This window comes from Pelophylax lessonae (assembly GCF_965119305.1).
Source record: "Pelophylax lessonae genome assembly, chromosome: 4".
Classification (NCBI taxonomy): domain Eukaryota; kingdom Metazoa; phylum Chordata; class Amphibia; order Anura; family Ranidae; genus Pelophylax; species Pelophylax lessonae.
Genome location: NC_138771.1, coordinates 601,956,327 through 601,973,280, shown reverse-complemented (window position 1 = coordinate 601,973,280; position 16,954 = coordinate 601,956,327). Strand labels below are relative to the sequence as shown.

General features: G+C 46.1%; 1 protein-coding gene across 2 annotated transcripts in view; it reads right to left on the bottom strand.

Moving 5' to 3' along the window:
• Window positions 1-16,954, bottom strand: part of GCDH (glutaryl-CoA dehydrogenase) — a 57,551-nt gene that overhangs the window by 29,938 nt on the left and 10,659 nt on the right. Inside the window, exons 2-4 of one of the 2 annotated variants that reach the window (XM_082255608.1) lie at window positions 9,040-9,147; window positions 5,847-5,882; window positions 601-741 (exon numbers count right to left, since the gene is read on the bottom strand). In XM_082255608.1, the coding sequence (XP_082111734.1) occupies window positions 601-741; window positions 5,847-5,882; window positions 9,040-9,139 (277 nt within the window). In that variant the 5' untranslated portion in view covers window positions 9,140-9,147. The remainder of the gene's footprint in view (window positions 1-600; window positions 742-5,846; window positions 5,883-9,039; window positions 9,148-16,954) is intronic. The other variant, XM_082255609.1, reaches the window with a different exon arrangement.

Genomic DNA, 16,954 nt, shown 5'->3' with positions numbered 1-16,954 from the left:
AAAATAAATAAAAAGTCCAAAAATCTATCCCGTAGTTTGTAAACGCTATAACTTTTGCGCAAACCAATTAAAATATGTTTTTTTGGGATTTGTTTTTACCAAAAATATGTAGCAGAATACAAATTGGCCTAAACTGATAAAAAAAAATTACATTTTTAAAGTTTTTTTTTATTGGGAATGTATTATAGCAGAAAGTAAAACATATGGCGTTTTTTCAAAATTTTCGCTTTTTTTGTTTATAGCGTAAATTTTAAAAATTGCAGAGGTGATCAAATACCACCAAAAGAAAGCTCTATTTGTGGGGACATCAATTGTATTTGGGTACAGCGTGGCACGACCGCGCAATTTTGCGTTAAAATAATGCAGTGCCGAATCGCAAAAAATGGCCTGGTCATTAAGAGGGTTATACCTTCTGGGGCTGAAGTGGGTAATTATAAATTTTCTGCAAAAATGGAATATGCCTTTAAAGTAAATCCAGCACTATAACAGGAGCACCGATGAGATACAAAATAAAAGATGGTGCAGCGTAGGTCCAGAATAATGGAATAACAAGGTAGACTGTAGACAGCAGCCCATCGAGGAGCAGATGAGGAAACGCACCTTCCAGTCGGTTAGCCATGAGGATTCTGGGCATCAGCTTCTCCTGGCAGTAGGCTCGGAAGCTGTCTCTAATCATGATCTCATCCTCTGTCAGCTGGGAATCGAGGGAGAGAGCGTCTCGCCAGTCAAACTGCGCCCGGGCTGAAAGGAATCACAATACATATGTGACACATGAATATAACAAATTATATGCCTGAGAAGAAAAGGAACGCATGTGACCATGTATGACCTCTGCATATCAACTGTTGTAGCTTCCAGAAGAATTATAATTCTGTTCAGCCAGTCTTTTGATCTAGATACCCCCCTCGCCTGTCAGCAGACCAGCCAGACCTCCATTCCAGCAACAGTTATGTTAAAAACACCATCCCAAATTATGTATATAGCATAAAAGGTATGATTACATACTAAGAACAAAAAACATAAGAACGCATCCCCATCCCTTTAACTAAACAATGAAGGAACAACAAAGCACTGAAGATATCATCCTCGCACTGTGGATTCCTTCTGACAGTGAATGAATAACAGCCCTGATTGGCTCCTGGTGCTGCCCTACACTACTTACTGCTATAGAGTAAATTACGGGAGTTTAGCTTTAAAGTGACCCTGTCACCAACTTAAAAAATGGCACATAAAAATCAATTATTTTAACCACTTCCATACCGGGCCAAATCATCATTTTTTTGCTTGAAAATAACTCAGAACGCCCAAACATTATATTTATTTTTAGCAGAGACCCCAGGCAATAAAATGGCGGTCAATGCAACTTTTTATCTCACACGGCATTTGCGCAGAAATGTTTCAAACTCTTTTTTTTGGGGGGGAACAGTTTTATGAATTAAAAAAAAAAAAAAACCACTAAAGTTAGCCCAATTTTGTTTGTATAATGTGAAAGATGATGTTGCGCTAATAAATACATAAAATAAATACACTCGCACACTCGTTGAATGACGGCAAACTTCGGTACTTAAAAATCTCCATAGGCAATGATTTAAAAAAGTTTACAGGTTACCAGTTTAGAGTTCCTGAGGAGGTCTTGGGCTAGAATTCTTGCTCTCACTCTAACGTTCGCGATGATACCTCACATGTATGAATTGAATGCTGTTTACATATGTGGCCGTGATGTGCGAATATGTTTACTTCTGAATGCGAGCACCCGGGGATGGGGGGCACTTTAAATTTTTTATTGTTTATTTTTTTATTTTTACACTTTCCCTTTTTTGATCACTTTCATTCCTATTACAAGGAATGTAAACATCCCTTGTAACAGAAAAAAGATAGAAGGCATAATGGACTTTGATGGTACCATAAACACTGGACATACACTGAGGATACCAGTATAAAATACTGGTATCCTCAGTGTATGTCCAGTGTTTATGGTACCATCAAAGTCCATTATGCCTTCTATCTTTTTTCTGTATACAGACTAGGACATAGGTACCCTTACTGAAATTCTGAGACTTTGGAATATAATCCCTTGTAACAGGGCCGGACTGGCGTACCGGGATAGCGGGAAATTTCCCGGTAGGCTGCCTGCCCTGGGGCCGCTTTGGACTGTGGCCAGCTGCTGCGGTGCCCAGGACCAATCCCGGGCGGCGGGGGGTGGCCGGGTGCACAGAAGAGCGGGACGGTGCTCCGTGATCTGAGACAGAGGGGAGGAGCGTCAAAGTCCTCTTCTCCCTCCTCCCCTCCTTGTGTATGACAGAGGCGTAATTATAGCAGCCTGCAGGGAGCCCGCACAGGTCCTCTGTCAAGTTTGTGCATAGATAGCTTGCCTTAGCCGGAGTTGTGGGCGGAGCTAGTGGGCGGTCCTAGGTACGCACACCTGCTTGTCACTTCTTCACACTGTGGATACAGCTAGCACGAGGGGGTATAGGCGGGCAGGAGGGGCGACATATAGGAGAACCGATCTCCTCCTGGCTCCTGCAGGGCTTTCAGTGGCTGCAGGGGCGGGATCATTTCTACCATATGCCTCCCCACCGGACCTCCTATCCAGCCTGGCGCTAGCTGTATTCACAATTAGTCATCTGTTCCTAGGACCGCCTCCCAGCTCCGCCCCCCGACTCCGGCCGGCTTCAACTCCCGCTTCTTGTTGTCTCACAGCTGTTCCTGCCAGCTGCCACTGGGTCAGGTAGGAGAAATGCTCCCTGCCCCGAGGACGCTCAAGTAGAGCACAGTACAAACACAATCTCTGCCACAGCAGAGTGTCAGGAAATACACTGCCTGCAAGTATAGCGTTCCAGGTGTCCAACTGACTGTCACTCTGCTCCCACCGCCCCATACTGCCCCCCTCCCCCTATACTGTCCTCCATTGTCCCCCTCCCATCATGCTGCTCCCCCATACTGTCCCCCTATACTGCTCTATACTGCCCCCCTCCCAGCCACCCCCCTCACCACCACCACCGCAGCCACCCCCCTCACCACCACCGATCCCACCCCCCTCACCACCACCACCACTGATCCCACCCCCCTCACCACCACCGATCCCACCCCCCTCACCACCACCACCACCACCGCAGCCACCCCCCTCACCACCACCGATCCCACCCCCCTCACCACCACCGATCCCACCCCCCTCACCACCACCACCACTGATCCCACCCCCCTCACCACCACCGATCCCACCCCCCTCACCACCACCACCACCACCGCAGTCACCCCCCTCACCACCACCACCGCAGCCACCCCCCTCACCACCACCGATCCCACCCCCCTCACCACCACCGATCCCACCCCCCTCACCACCACCACCACCACCGCAGCCACCCCCCTCACCACCACCACCGCAGCCACCCCCCTCACCACCACCGATCCCACCCCCCTCACCACCACCGATCCCACCCCCCTCACCACCACCACCACTGATCCCACCCCCCTCACCACCACCGATCCCACCCCCCTCACCACCACCACCACCGCAGCCACCCCCCTCACCACCACCGATCCCACCCCCCTCACCACCACCACCACTGATCCCACCCCCCTCACCACCACCACCACCGCAGCCACCCCCCTCACCACCACCACCGCAGCCACCCCCCTCACCACCACCGATCCCACCCCCCTCACCACCACCGATCCCACCCCCCTCACCACCACCACCACCGATCCCACCCCCCTCACCACCACCACCACTGATCCCACCCCCCTCACCACCACCGATCCCACCCCCCTCACCACCACCACCACCGCAGCCACCCCCCCTCACCACCACCGATCCCACCCCCCTCACCACCACCACCACCGCAACCACCCCCCTCACCACCACCGATCCCACCCCCCTCACCACCGCAGCCACCCCCCTCACCACCACCGATCCCACCCCCCTCACCACCACCGCAGCCACCCCCCTCACCACCACCGATCTCACCCCCCCTCATCACCACCACCGCAGCCACCGATCCTACCCCCCTCACCACCACCGATCCCACCCCCCTCACCACCACCACCACCGCAGCCACCCCCCTCACCACCACCGATCCCACCCCCCTCACCATCACCGATCCCACCCCCCTCACCACCACCACCACTGATCCCACCCCCCTCACCACCACCGATCCCACCCCCCTCACCACCACCACCACCGCAGCCACCCCCCTCACCACCACCGCAGCCACCCCCTCACCACCACCGATCTCACCCCCCCTCATCACCACCAACGCAGCCACCGATCCTACCCCCCTCACCACCACCGATCCCACCCCCCTCACCACCACCACCACCGCAACCACCCCCCTCACCACCACCGATCCCACCCCCCTCACCACCACCGCAGCCACCCCCCTCACCACCACCGATCTCACCCCCCCTCATCACCACCACCGCAGCCACCGATCCTACCCCCCTCACCACCACCGATCCCACCCCCCTCACCACCACCACCACCGCAGCCACCCCCCTCACCACCACCGCTGCCAGACTTTGATTGTTTTTTATTCTGGTAATATATCACCATCACAATAAGTGGACTGTTCTTGATAATTGCTCCACTTTTAACTGGAATTTGCTCTTATATACAGTATTTATGTATCTATCTATATACATATATATATATATATATATAACCCTATGTGATTTCATATCTGTCTTATCTACATATAATACACGCTTAACATGTGCTTTAAAATGCATGGTTTTCCCTTTTATGAACAGGAAAATAATGGCGTTATGCTGTTGGGCCGGTATAATAATGCTATGGGGCTGGTATGAAATTATTTCCAGGGCTGGTTTTTATTCCCAGTCCGGCCCTGCCTTGTAATAGGAATAGTCAATGACAGGTCCTCTTTATAGAGAGATCTGGGGTCAATAAGACCTCAGATCTCTCCTACAGGCTGGAAAGTCTGAAATAAAAAAAATAAAAAAAAGATCACGGCAGTAATGACAACTGCGAGACCGTGCATGATAACATAACATCGCGCCCGGGTCTCCGAAAGTCATAGAGACTGCCTGGGACCATCTGGTCCTCAGCAGTCTCTATGGTGTACTTCTGTTGCCGGCGGATTCCTTCTCCGGCACACCGGCGAGCCGGCAGAAGCACTGAAGGGCAGCGGGAGGTTGAACAGTCGCTATGATTCTTCTTACAGTGCAGGGAATCACCAGCTAAAAAAAAATATGTGAATGATGCCTGCAGCTGCACCCATCATTCAGATATCCCCACTTAAAGCCAAGAATGTTATATGACCGTCTAGTGGTAAGGAAATGGTTAAATTCATACTTGTAGAGTTTTCCTTTCCCTATATTACTTTTGTTCACTTGCAATGTGCCTCTGAACTTGCTGGAAAATGCTAGAAATGGAGCATTTGTGGAAAGCTTGATGCAACCACCCTGGTTCTCCACCTCATCCAATCAGAGAAGGCTTTGCAATCATTGAAAAAATGCAAAGCATTCTCTGAATGGTGACCATGTCAGTCATTCTCCTGTTTTCTGTAAGCAGCAGGGCAGCCACTTGGCATTGGACCAAGCAAGCAATTGGAAATCACTGGAGTAGTGGTGTCTACTTTACTGATTTCCAGTTTACAGGGGGTATCAGACAGGTATGGTATATACAGTACATAGTTACACTGGTCCAAGCTGAACCAATGTCATACCACCTATCTGCAATGTACTACGGATGGGTGGGGGGTGGCACAGGTAAAGTGACATACCCGTACGTCGCTGCCTGCTTCAAGGGTTTAGGTTGTGAGCAGTTACACTTCTGATCCAAACACATAAACTTAAACAGTACAGGTTTAGAAAATAAGGAGACTCACGTTTTGCGTTTTTCTTTTCATTCTGTAGGCTGGCATCTGGAGGATTGAATACATAAATAATATTTTTTAGCAACAGATGCTGTAATTTAGTTACAGAGAATTCCTAGCAGAAAAGGAGCACCCACACCATTGGCTGAGAATCTGTGTTTATTTCATAACATAAAGCCGAAAAGACAAGCCAACGCGTTTCAGGTGTACTGAAGAGCTTTCTTCATCAGGGCTAAATGTGCTGACTGAGACAATGCTGGCCAGACTCAAAGGATTCAAATGTAGAAATGTTTATATTAGCAGGTTTAAGCAGCTACTTAACCACTTGCCGACCGCCGCAAGTACATATACTGTGGCGGTCAGCCCCAGCCAGGCAAAGTGACGTACCGGTACGTCACTAGCCTGTCACTCGCTTGTGAGCCAATAGCGGGCGAGTGCGCGCCCGCTGAGGAGCGCGCCCGCCCCGGCTCTTTCCCTAACAAGTCAGTGCGTGTGACCGGCGGACCCGATGTCCGCCAGTCACTCGCGATCGTTCGCTGGGAAGGGAGAAAGGCAGGCGGCTAATGTAAACAAAGCCGCCTGTCATTCTCACCTGTGTAAAAATGGAGATCAGACGGTTCTACCAATTAGGACCGCTGATCTCTGTTTTTACACTAGTAGCCATGTCCCATCACAGTTAGAAACACGCCCCTAGGACACACTTAACCCCTCCCTCTCCAATACAGTTAACCCCTTCCCTGCCAGTGTCATTTTTACAGTAACAGTGCATATGTATAGCACTGATTACTGCAGTAATGTCACTGGTAACCCCAAAAGTGTCAAAAATGTCAGTCAAGGGTCCGATCTGTCCGCCGCAATGTCGCAGTCCCGCAAAAAAAAATAAAAAAAATAAAAAATCGCAGATCGCCGCCATTACTCGTTAAAAAAACAACAACAAAAATGACAAAAATCTTTCCCTTTGTTAGTAAACGCGATAACTTTTGCGCAAACCAATCAAAATAGGCTTTTTGCGATTTTTTTTTACAAAAACATAGGTAGCATAAAACAAATTGGTCGAAAATGTTAAAAAATTTTGATTTTTACATTTTTTTGGGGGGGAATTTCATATAAAAAAAATTTGAAAAATATTGTTATTTTTTCAAAATTTACGCTCTTTTTTTGTTTATAGCGCATGATCAAAAAATCGCACAGGTGATCAAATACCACCAAAAGAAAGCTCTGTTTATGGGAAAAAAAGGACGTCAAATTTGTTTAGGTACAGCGTCGCACGACCGCGCAATTGTCCGTTAAAATCACGCAGTGCCGAATCGCAAAATACCCCCTGGTCAGGAAGGGGGTAAAATCTTCCGGGGCTTAAGTGGTTAACTTGCCTTAACTGCAGTAGACTTTTATTTTAGGATTGTATGACACTTTTGCTGACAGAGGTGTTTTTTACACATTTGAAATCATTTTGGTCCTGAAGATTAGTTAAAACCCCCAAAACATTATTTATTTTCTAAAAGCAAACACCCTGGAGAAAAAAAACTGATAGTTCCAATTCTTTTTTTTGACATGCATTATTAGCGCAATGCGGCAAAAAAAAAATTAACATATAAAAGATGAGGTTGCAATGAGTAAATAGATAACTGAAATCTCCCCTGCCAAGTGAACAGGACATGTCACTGCCCCAAAGATGTCTCTGGATTTTAGGGAGCCCACAGTGACATCTCCAGTAAGACTGTATGGGGGGAAAAGCCAAGAATTTGGCATCTAAAGAACACTGACTTGATATCTATCACATGTGAGAAAAGTTTTAATCTGGATTTTAGGGCTAAGGATTCACATTGTATTGTTTTGGGAGACATAAGGGATTGAGCAGATTCTGGCACAAAAAGTCTGCTTTTATTTCTTATTGCACCAGACTGGAGTGTAAAGTCTGCATAAAGCACTCTTCCGCCACCTTGTGGTAATACTGGGAACTGTGCCAATCAAATTCATGCTTTTGGCTAACCTAAAGCTAACCTAAAGCCACACAAAAAAAAAAAAAGATTAGTGCTATTATTTGCACCTCCAATTTCATGTCGCGGCTTGCGACTTCTCCGATTTCATTAAGGCTTGCAAATTCATTTAAAAGAAGCCCATGCAGGTCGCAATAAAATTCCAAAAAAGTAGTGCAGGAACTTTTTTCAAAGTCGCTGTGACTTGAGATGCAACAATTTGAATAGTTCCATTGCCGGCAATGGGGTGCAACTTGTCATGCAATTTTGAATGGTCAAATCTCATGACAAATCACACCGGTGTGAACCAGGGCTTCAGCATGAGAACTGAGCGATTACGTGACTGCTGATCATTCATTCCTTGGTCAGCTCAGAGCAGAGAGCAGTGACTGAGTCAGCACTCTCGGCTCTGCTGCTCCAGCACTCACTGGAGTGACGGGCTGGGGAGAGGGTGGGTACAACTGGCTGTGGAGCAGGCAGTCAATCAGGGCAAACCTGCATCCAATTTGTATCAGTGTGAACCTAGCCTGATTCTTCCTGTTAGTGTGTAACTTCCTCTTTGTACGAGCAGACCGCTGACACTGCAAGTCTGCCAGAGTCCCGCATGGCACCCGCGATCTGCTGAATTAATATAATAAATAATATAATGAAAATAATAATTTCATTAATTATTATTAAATTAATTTATATATATATATATATATATATATATATACAAACACATATACACGCAAACACAAGTTTCTCCCACTTTTTTTTTTTTGAAGTGTCACATGATGCTTCTATGAAGTTAATGTACAATGACATGCAGTGAAGTGTGCGGTCACTGTGTTGCATTAAATGCAGCATATCTATTTTTTTTTTTTTTTTTTACACAAAGCACCACAACCTACCTCATCACAATGTTATGGTGGGTACAGGCCTGGGCACACAGAAAATAACTGTGGTCTGGGTGCCATTGCATTAGGCCAGTTACGGTCCGCCCACCGTGTATTTACGTCGGTACTGTGACGTTAAATATCGGGGTTATGGCAGTAGATAGCTGCCATAACCCCGGTATTTTTTTAAATGGTGGGCTGTCCACTTTAACATAAGTGTGGTCCCAGCAGCGGATTTTGAGAATCATGAGAGAATCATGATCTTCATTCTAAGTCAAAAAATCCTGATTCTCATTTTTGCCAGAATCGTGCAGCTCTACTATGGATGTACCCTAATAAGACAAACCTCACCTTTCTGCTGGGCGGCAGTGCCCTGCGTCCTTACCGCACACACCTGGATGCCATGTCTCACACTTCTTAACAGGCGCAATGAACTTCCAGTTAGTGACATTATGGTATCTGATAAAAAAGAAAGAAAGAAAGTGCAGTAAATAAATCAACAGACCCCGATGTGTATCCTTTTATGCAGATCATATTGGCTGGCAGCAAAAAGGTGCTTCAGGTGGTCACCACTATAATCCTACATTTCCCCATCTCACTCAGATCCTGACTGGTAGACTTTCAGTGAAAGAAGATGCTCAGCAAGGCAAAACACTATCAGCCCCAACTGTATTAGGGCTCTTTCACACAGTCCGCCTCCGTAGGCGGATCCGTGCTGCTCAGCGGGGATCGATCCGCGATCCCCGCTGAGTCGGCGGATGAAAGCTCCGTCTCCGCTTGCAGTGCGGAGAGGGAGGTGTCAAAGCCCCCGCTGCTCTCTATGGGGGAATCGGATGAGAGCGGACCACCTGTCCGCTCTCATCCGATCCAATCCCCAGGACGGATGGAAAATAGGGTTTCCATCCATCCGGATTTCACGGACAGGATCGGATGTGGATGGCAGCGGGTGTCAGCGGACATGTCACCGCTGACATCCGCTGCTCCATAGGGCTGAATGGGGCATCCGATCGGATCCGCCTAAAAAACTGACAGGCGGATCTGATCGGACCACCTGTGTGAAAGAGCCCTTAATGTAAAAAAAATACCGTGGCATAAAATGGAACTACCACCATTTTATTCTCCAGGGTCTCTGCTTGTAGAAAATGTATAATGTGTGGGGGTTTTGACTAATCTTCGGTCCTGTGTGCAAAAAAATGGAGCAAAAAATGGCTCTCACAGCAAAAGGGTTAATCTACAAATACTAGAAGCATTAAAGTATAACTAAAGGCAAAACATTTTTATTTTTAGTGTTGGATAGAGGAGAGAGGGATTAGAACACCTGTACATTTTTATTTCTGTCTGTGGAGATTCACCCTCTTCATTTGTCCCGTTTACCATTATCATTTAAAGTGAAAGTAAAAGACAATCCCAAGTTTTGGGTTGTCCCCAGAAATGTAATGGGGGGAAATCTTCCAATGGAGACACTAGTTCTGGTAATCTGGGAGTCCCCAAGGAATTCCCTTAATTTGCAGGGATTTTCCCTCACTTTCTGTTTGGCAATGGGACAGGAAGTGAAGGGAAATCTCCACAGTGTGATACAGATGGTGAAAAAAAATCTGACAGGGGTTATAACCCTCTCTTGTTCTATCTAAAGTGAAAAAAAAAGTTTTGCCTATAGTTCTACTTTTCTACTTTAAAAAAAAAAAAGTATTATTTAACCACTTTCCGACCGCCCGCCAGGCTGTCTCAGCTGCGCGAAACAACGTAGCCCTATGTGCGTGGTGCTGGGGGGCGAGCGCTACGCCCCCACTAGGAAGCGGGGATGCCAATCCATGGCACCGGTGGCCGCGTTCCCCTCTGAGAGAGAATGACGGTCAGCTGTTGTAAACACAGCCGACCCTTCACCTCTCTGAAATGATCACAGAGCGCCTGTGATCCTTCTATATAGGATCACATGTCTCTATGGTTATTTCACAAGCCCATCCCCCATACAGTTAGAAAACACTCCCCTAGGCTAACACTAAACCCTTTGATCACCACTGTGTTAGCCCCTTCCCTGCTAATGTCATTATTGCAGTAACAGTGCATATTTTTATCACTGATTACTGTAGTAATGTCACTGGTCCCCCCAAAAGTGTCAAAAATGTCAGTTAGGGGTCCGATCTGTCCACCGTAATGTCACAGTCCCGCTAAAAATCGCAGATCACCGCCATTACTAGTACAGAATAAATAAATAAAAATTACATAAATCTTTTACCTAGTTTGTAGACGTGATAACTTTTGCGCAAACCAATCAAAATATCCTTTTTGTGATTTTTATTGTTTTTGTACCAAAAATATGTAGCAGAATACAAATTGGCCTAAAAGGATAAAAAAATATAAATTTTACATTTTTTTTTGTGGGAATGTTATATAGCAGAAAGTGAAAAAAAAATACATACACACAAATATATATATATATATAATTTTTTTTTCAGAATTGTCGCTCTTTTTATGTTTATATTTCGCAAAAAATAAAAATTGCACAGGTGATCAAATACCACCAAAAGAAACCAGGTCGCCTTAGTGTGAACGAGGACTTAGGGGGAAAATCTTCTGGTCCAGAAGTGGTTAAAAAAAAAAAAAAACAATCGGCACTGCATTGAGTGCTGGGGAAGCTTTGTATTATTTAATATGTAACCACAGCAGTGAAATTCTATTTCAGTTGTCATCGTTCGAACTACAAGCTATTTTCTGTGCAAAGAAAGTTTCAGAGAGAATACAGTTCAGGTCACTTTAAAGGGAGTAACTGGAGATTCCACCAATCAGATGATTGTAGAGAGCCTCACCCCCTGCTCCAGCCAATGAGATCAGAGTGATATTAAAAGGCACACTGAAGGAACAGCTGGAGATGTGGGAATGACAGGTGACTGGTGGAGACTTGTCTGTGTATGGTGACGGGTTTATGTCACATGTTCTACACACATAGTACACAACACACGCTGTGTACTTGTTATACAAAGTACACAGTCCACCGGGATTCATGTCTTCTAATACACTACAACATCCAACGTAACAACGACCAGAGGCATCAATCCTGCATTTATTTTTCAGATGTGATCAGCCATTGCTTTTATAATTTCAGATTGCTTTTAATGCTGACAAGGATTTCAAACTTTCTTTAAAGAAGAACTCTACCCTTACAATCCCCAAAAAAAATGTTTTTTAAATCCTAAGACTCATCCCTGTATAAAAGGAAGAAAAGCATATTTACCAGTCTATGGAGTCCAGTGTTGTTTTGCTTGAAGGGAAACTCCTCCCTACACTGCTCTTCTCTTACGCCATCACCTTGAATTCATATCCGGAGGCGCATGTGCAGGCACACCCCTCCCTCCCCCCAGGATCTTTGTCAGATCTATGGGACCTGGAAGATCCCAGCAGCGTGCCTGTGTAAGTGTCAGAACCCTGGCACATGCGCAAACAAGCCGCTGGCCCTGGCAGAGATCCTTGCACCAATTCTGCACATGCACAAGATCTCGCAAGCAGCTTTGTGAGATGATTGAAATAGAAATCCCAGTTTGCAGGACCAATCGCATGCGCAGAAATGCAGCAACGGATCTTAGCATGACCCACAGCATTTCTGCAAAGGCTCGGGGTCTGGGTACGTCATTCCTACCTAGGACCTGAACTTTGTTATAGAGTGGGGGGAGCAGGATGGAGAATGGAACACTAAAGAAAAGGGTGAAGGTCCAATTTTATTTAAAACAGTTGTAAACCTCAGACATGAAATATGTACAAAGCATGTCCCTCTATAGTGTATACTTGTCTCAATTAGGAGCACAAGTGTCATTTCTGTCTGCTGCTTCCTTCCTCTGCTATCTGCGTGAATCACTTCTGGCAAGTTTTCCTGACACCAAGAGAAAAAAAGGTGACAGGGGCGATGGCTCCTGCTCACAGCCTGTAATTGAAAACCTCAGCTTTGTTCCTGTGTGAAGGGGGTGTGTCCCTTCCCGCCAATTAGCTTTCCGCACTGAGCTCTGCAGAGTGCAACTTCAGCTATCTGCCCCCTTTTCTGACAGCTCAGACAATTTGTATAAATTCTGGACTTCTCAGGGCTCCCTGTCAGTCACCGACTCTCTGCTCTGCCCCCCCACCCCAAGCTCAATGGAGTGCTGGGCAGTGGAGCAGGCAGGAGCGGCTGACTCAGGCGAGCCAGGTGCCAGTCAAGGCATGTGGGTGGATCCCGACTTCATTGTCGCAATCTTGCCTGAGCCTGGACTAGCTCTGTGACGTCAGCCGACAGCAGGCTTCATCCCGCTGTCTGCTGAAAACAGGTTACAGGAGTGCAGAATGAACTGCACTCCTGTCATCCATAAGAGAAGTACAGCCAAACCAGCTTGTCAAATTAGGATGATCAGCTTTATGGATTTCGGTCATTCTTAGTGGGCTCCATCTCCAGCCAGTTGACAGTTTTGGATGGAGTTTCTGGAGAGATGATGGGGTTAACCGGTAACCTTTTTTTTTTAACTATTGTGAGAGATTAGCTCGGTGGTAGGCGTGGATGACCCCTTTGGGGGTGCGTTTTCACAGAGAGATAGCCGATTAGAGGTTGAAAACAAGACTGATTTATTCATGCAATTTACTTAACACAATTGCAAGCATCAAAACAGCCAAAATAAAATAAAAGACAAAATAAATCCTTGCCTCTGTGGGCGGCTACCTTCTCACGCTGGAACCTACCTAAGAAGTCTTTCCAACCTACTGTTGGGCCGACACTGCTGATCCTACAGCAGACACTCAAATGTCCATTTGTTTGCTTTTCACACAGCACAAACATTGTCCATTGAACATGTCCCTTTGTTTTCTTTCACACAGCACATGTTCATTTATAACAGGATCCTTTACTCTTCAGATTCTTCATATTGAACACAGTTCATTTAACAGGTCCCTTTACTCTTCACACTCTTCACATGGAACACTTTGTCTTCTCACCTTTGAGACGTCTTCACTCGTGGTTACCCTCCTTAGCTTCACATCGCTTTAGGGGGTCTTCTCCCATGCTCACCAGCTTGTCGGGAGGCACACATCCGACTGTCCCCCTCTCCCAGCCCACACGGCGACAGGCGGCAGCAGTCCTTCTCCCATGCCCACACGGCGTCGGGAGGTACACGTATGTCTGTCCTCCTCTTCCCAGCTCACACAGCGACAGGAGGCAGCACTCAATAGATTTTCTCTGGACAAATTATAGAGTCCTTGATCTCCTCATTCTGAACAGCTGAATGGTTTTCAACTTCCTGCTGGCTCTCTCTGCAGCCAACACCCTATAGTATCAGTGAACTTTCAAAGCAGGTGGGAATGTGTCTCCTCTCAGTGACTACATTCCCAGATTTACCTGACTTCCTGTCACATACCCCCCCCTCTTGTTTCAACCCTAGGGTTGGGACACATATTTCCAGGCACGCATGTGTCAGGCACTGCTGACTCACTGATAAGCCTCCTATTATCCTCAAGCTTCCGGATGAAACTGTTTTGTCATCTTCATTGACAGATTTCTCATAACTGCCACACAGTTTGTCTCTCATCTCATATACACATTCTTCAACTGCATTTTTGGCATCATTTTGCTCCTTCTCGTTTCTGTCATCTTCATTGACAGCTTTCTCATAAATGTCAGACAGCTTGTCCCTCATAACCGTCTGTCCAATCCACCATGGAGGACCGTGATCCATAGGCAACTCAATTGGGCTAGTCTTAATGTCTTCAACATTCTTAAGACGCCTCTCTCTGCAATCCATAAATGTTTTCCACAAAACTTTGAGAACCTTTGCTTCACTAAGCTTTGTTCCAAGTAGGGACTCTTGACATCCCTCTGTGACTTGAGTTGCCTCTCCATACATCTGTACACAATCATTGACTTTTTGTTGTAAAAGGGAATGATCTTCCTTCTTGAGCTTTGCTTGCTCTAAGATGCTGTGCAGAGGATTTTCCAATTGAGACAACAGGCTGTCACACATTTCTTCAAAGTGACCCCTGTTCCTTTTCCCAGAGATATCAATATCATTCACCAAACATTTCATATTCATAGGCAGATCGGAAGCATTTGCACTCATCAACTTCTTAAACTTTTCGCCCTCCTGAGCGAGTCGCAGTAAAGGCCTACTATTTGATTTGATATTCAGTTTATATTTCTTGCCAAACTCTTCACAGAAGTAGTCAACCAGAACATCATCAACTTTCCTTACACCAACATAGGGGTTAAAGGCAACAACACAGTTGAACCCAGCGATCTGGGTGGTATCCATTATAGACCTCCTCTCTGCATCAGTGAAGAAGCATGGAACTGCAACACATTCTTTTACAGGTTTCTTCAATGCACTTTCTGCTGAACTATTTGACCGCTCAAGGTCACCTAGTTCTTTTTCTCTATCTGAATTCCACATGGAATGCATCTCAAGATCACGATCAAACTTCTGCCACCCGTCTTTCACCAGTTCCATTTTGGAAACACTCCCTGAAAGGCACTTATTCATTTGCTTCACGTTTTCACCAACAGCCTTAGTTTTCCCCACTAGGTTTTCAGCCTGAACTGAGAAATCATCACATTTCTTACTCAGCTCCTTTGTTTGCTGAAGCTCTAATGATACATTTTCCAATGCTTGAAGTTTTTGAAGGAACGGTTTATTCCAAAGGGGTGATTCAAGCCACATGTCGTCACATTTCTGAGGCTCACTCAGGACAGACCCCAAAACACTGATCCTTTTAAAAACTGCATCAGGCACACTATCCCCTCTTTGGGACAGATCCTCTGTTGCCTGGAATTCCTCTTCCAGTTCCTGCAACGGAATCTTCATCTCTTCTACTTGCTGTTCTAAGGCTCGCTTAGACTTTTCTAGCTCCTGAACTCTTTTCACAACATCATCCTTGGAGCTGACCAATTCTTCCATTTCTGTACGCAGCTGTTTGTTAACACTTTCTAGTTCAGCCTTACACTCTAGAGCTTCCTCCAAAGAGCGAGCCGAGAACAGGGCTTTGCTCTCGTTATCACGCACCTCCGTTTCTGCACGGGCGCGTTCTTCTGCATATTTTGCAGACACCGTCTTCTCTTCACCAAGCATCTGATCAAACTTCTTTTTCACATCTTCAACACACTGTAATGAACCAACGCTTTCTTCCATGCGTTTTTTCATATCCGCTATCTGAGCTTGCAATGTTGCGACTTGCTCTGATAGGTTTTTCTTTGCTTCCGCCTCCTCTTTTAATTGTTCCAGGAAGCCATTTTTCTCATCTTCCATTTGTTTGAGCTTTGTGCTAAAACTCAGCCTTTGACACCTCTCTTCCTGTAAGAGTTCCTGCGTGTCTTGCAGCTGCGATTCCAAGATAGAAAAATCTTCCGCAATTTCTCTAGATTTGCTGTCTGCTTGAGAAAGCTGATTTGTAACATTGTCCAACTCAACCTGCAGTCGGTTTGCCTTCTCTGACAGCTTAGCACACAATCGGTCACCTTCTGACACCTTGACTTGCGATTCCAGAAGCTGTGCCTCTACTTTTTCCCTCTTATGTTCACAATCTTCTTTTCCCTGCATAAGAGCCTTCACCTCATTGGCTAGCATCTGGGAATAAGAATGTAATTCTGCCACACAGGCTTCTTTCTCCTTTAACTGCTGCTGGACACGTTGGGCTTCCCCTTTCCAACTTTCACAGTCCGCACGCCATTCATTTACCACATTGCTCAAAGTAGTGAGCTCATACACAGTACTCAGTAATTTAGCCTCTCTTTCACTTTTCTCGTTGTCGCTGAGAGACAATGTCGTTTTCAGAGCGACATTCTGTTCCTGCGACTCCTGCAGGTCTATTTTTGTAGCTCCCAAAGACTGAAGACTTTTTTCCAGCTGATTACGCAACTCCAACATATCAGCCATACTTTGCTTCTGCAAAGTCTGAATTTCACTTTCCTTTTCCATGAGGATGGTATCTTTCTCCATTATAGTCTCTCTGCGTTTTTGCAACTCGACCAAAAGAAGAGCAGTGGATTCTTCCCACTGTAACACATGAGACTTGAGTAGTTCATTCATTTCCTGCAAGTTTCTATGCTCCATTTTAAGCAATTCCAAGGCTTGTTCCTTTTCTTCCATTTTCCGTTGCAAGGCATCCAACTCAGCCCTGCACACATACTCGGTTTCCTCCAAACCGATGGCCTCCATTGGCTGCTGGCGTCTCTGTTTCCAGCCTGCCATGCTCTCTTGATGAGCCTTTTGTTGAGCTGCAAAGCTCTGCTGAAAATCCGCATTTGCCTGCTGTTGAGCTGCAT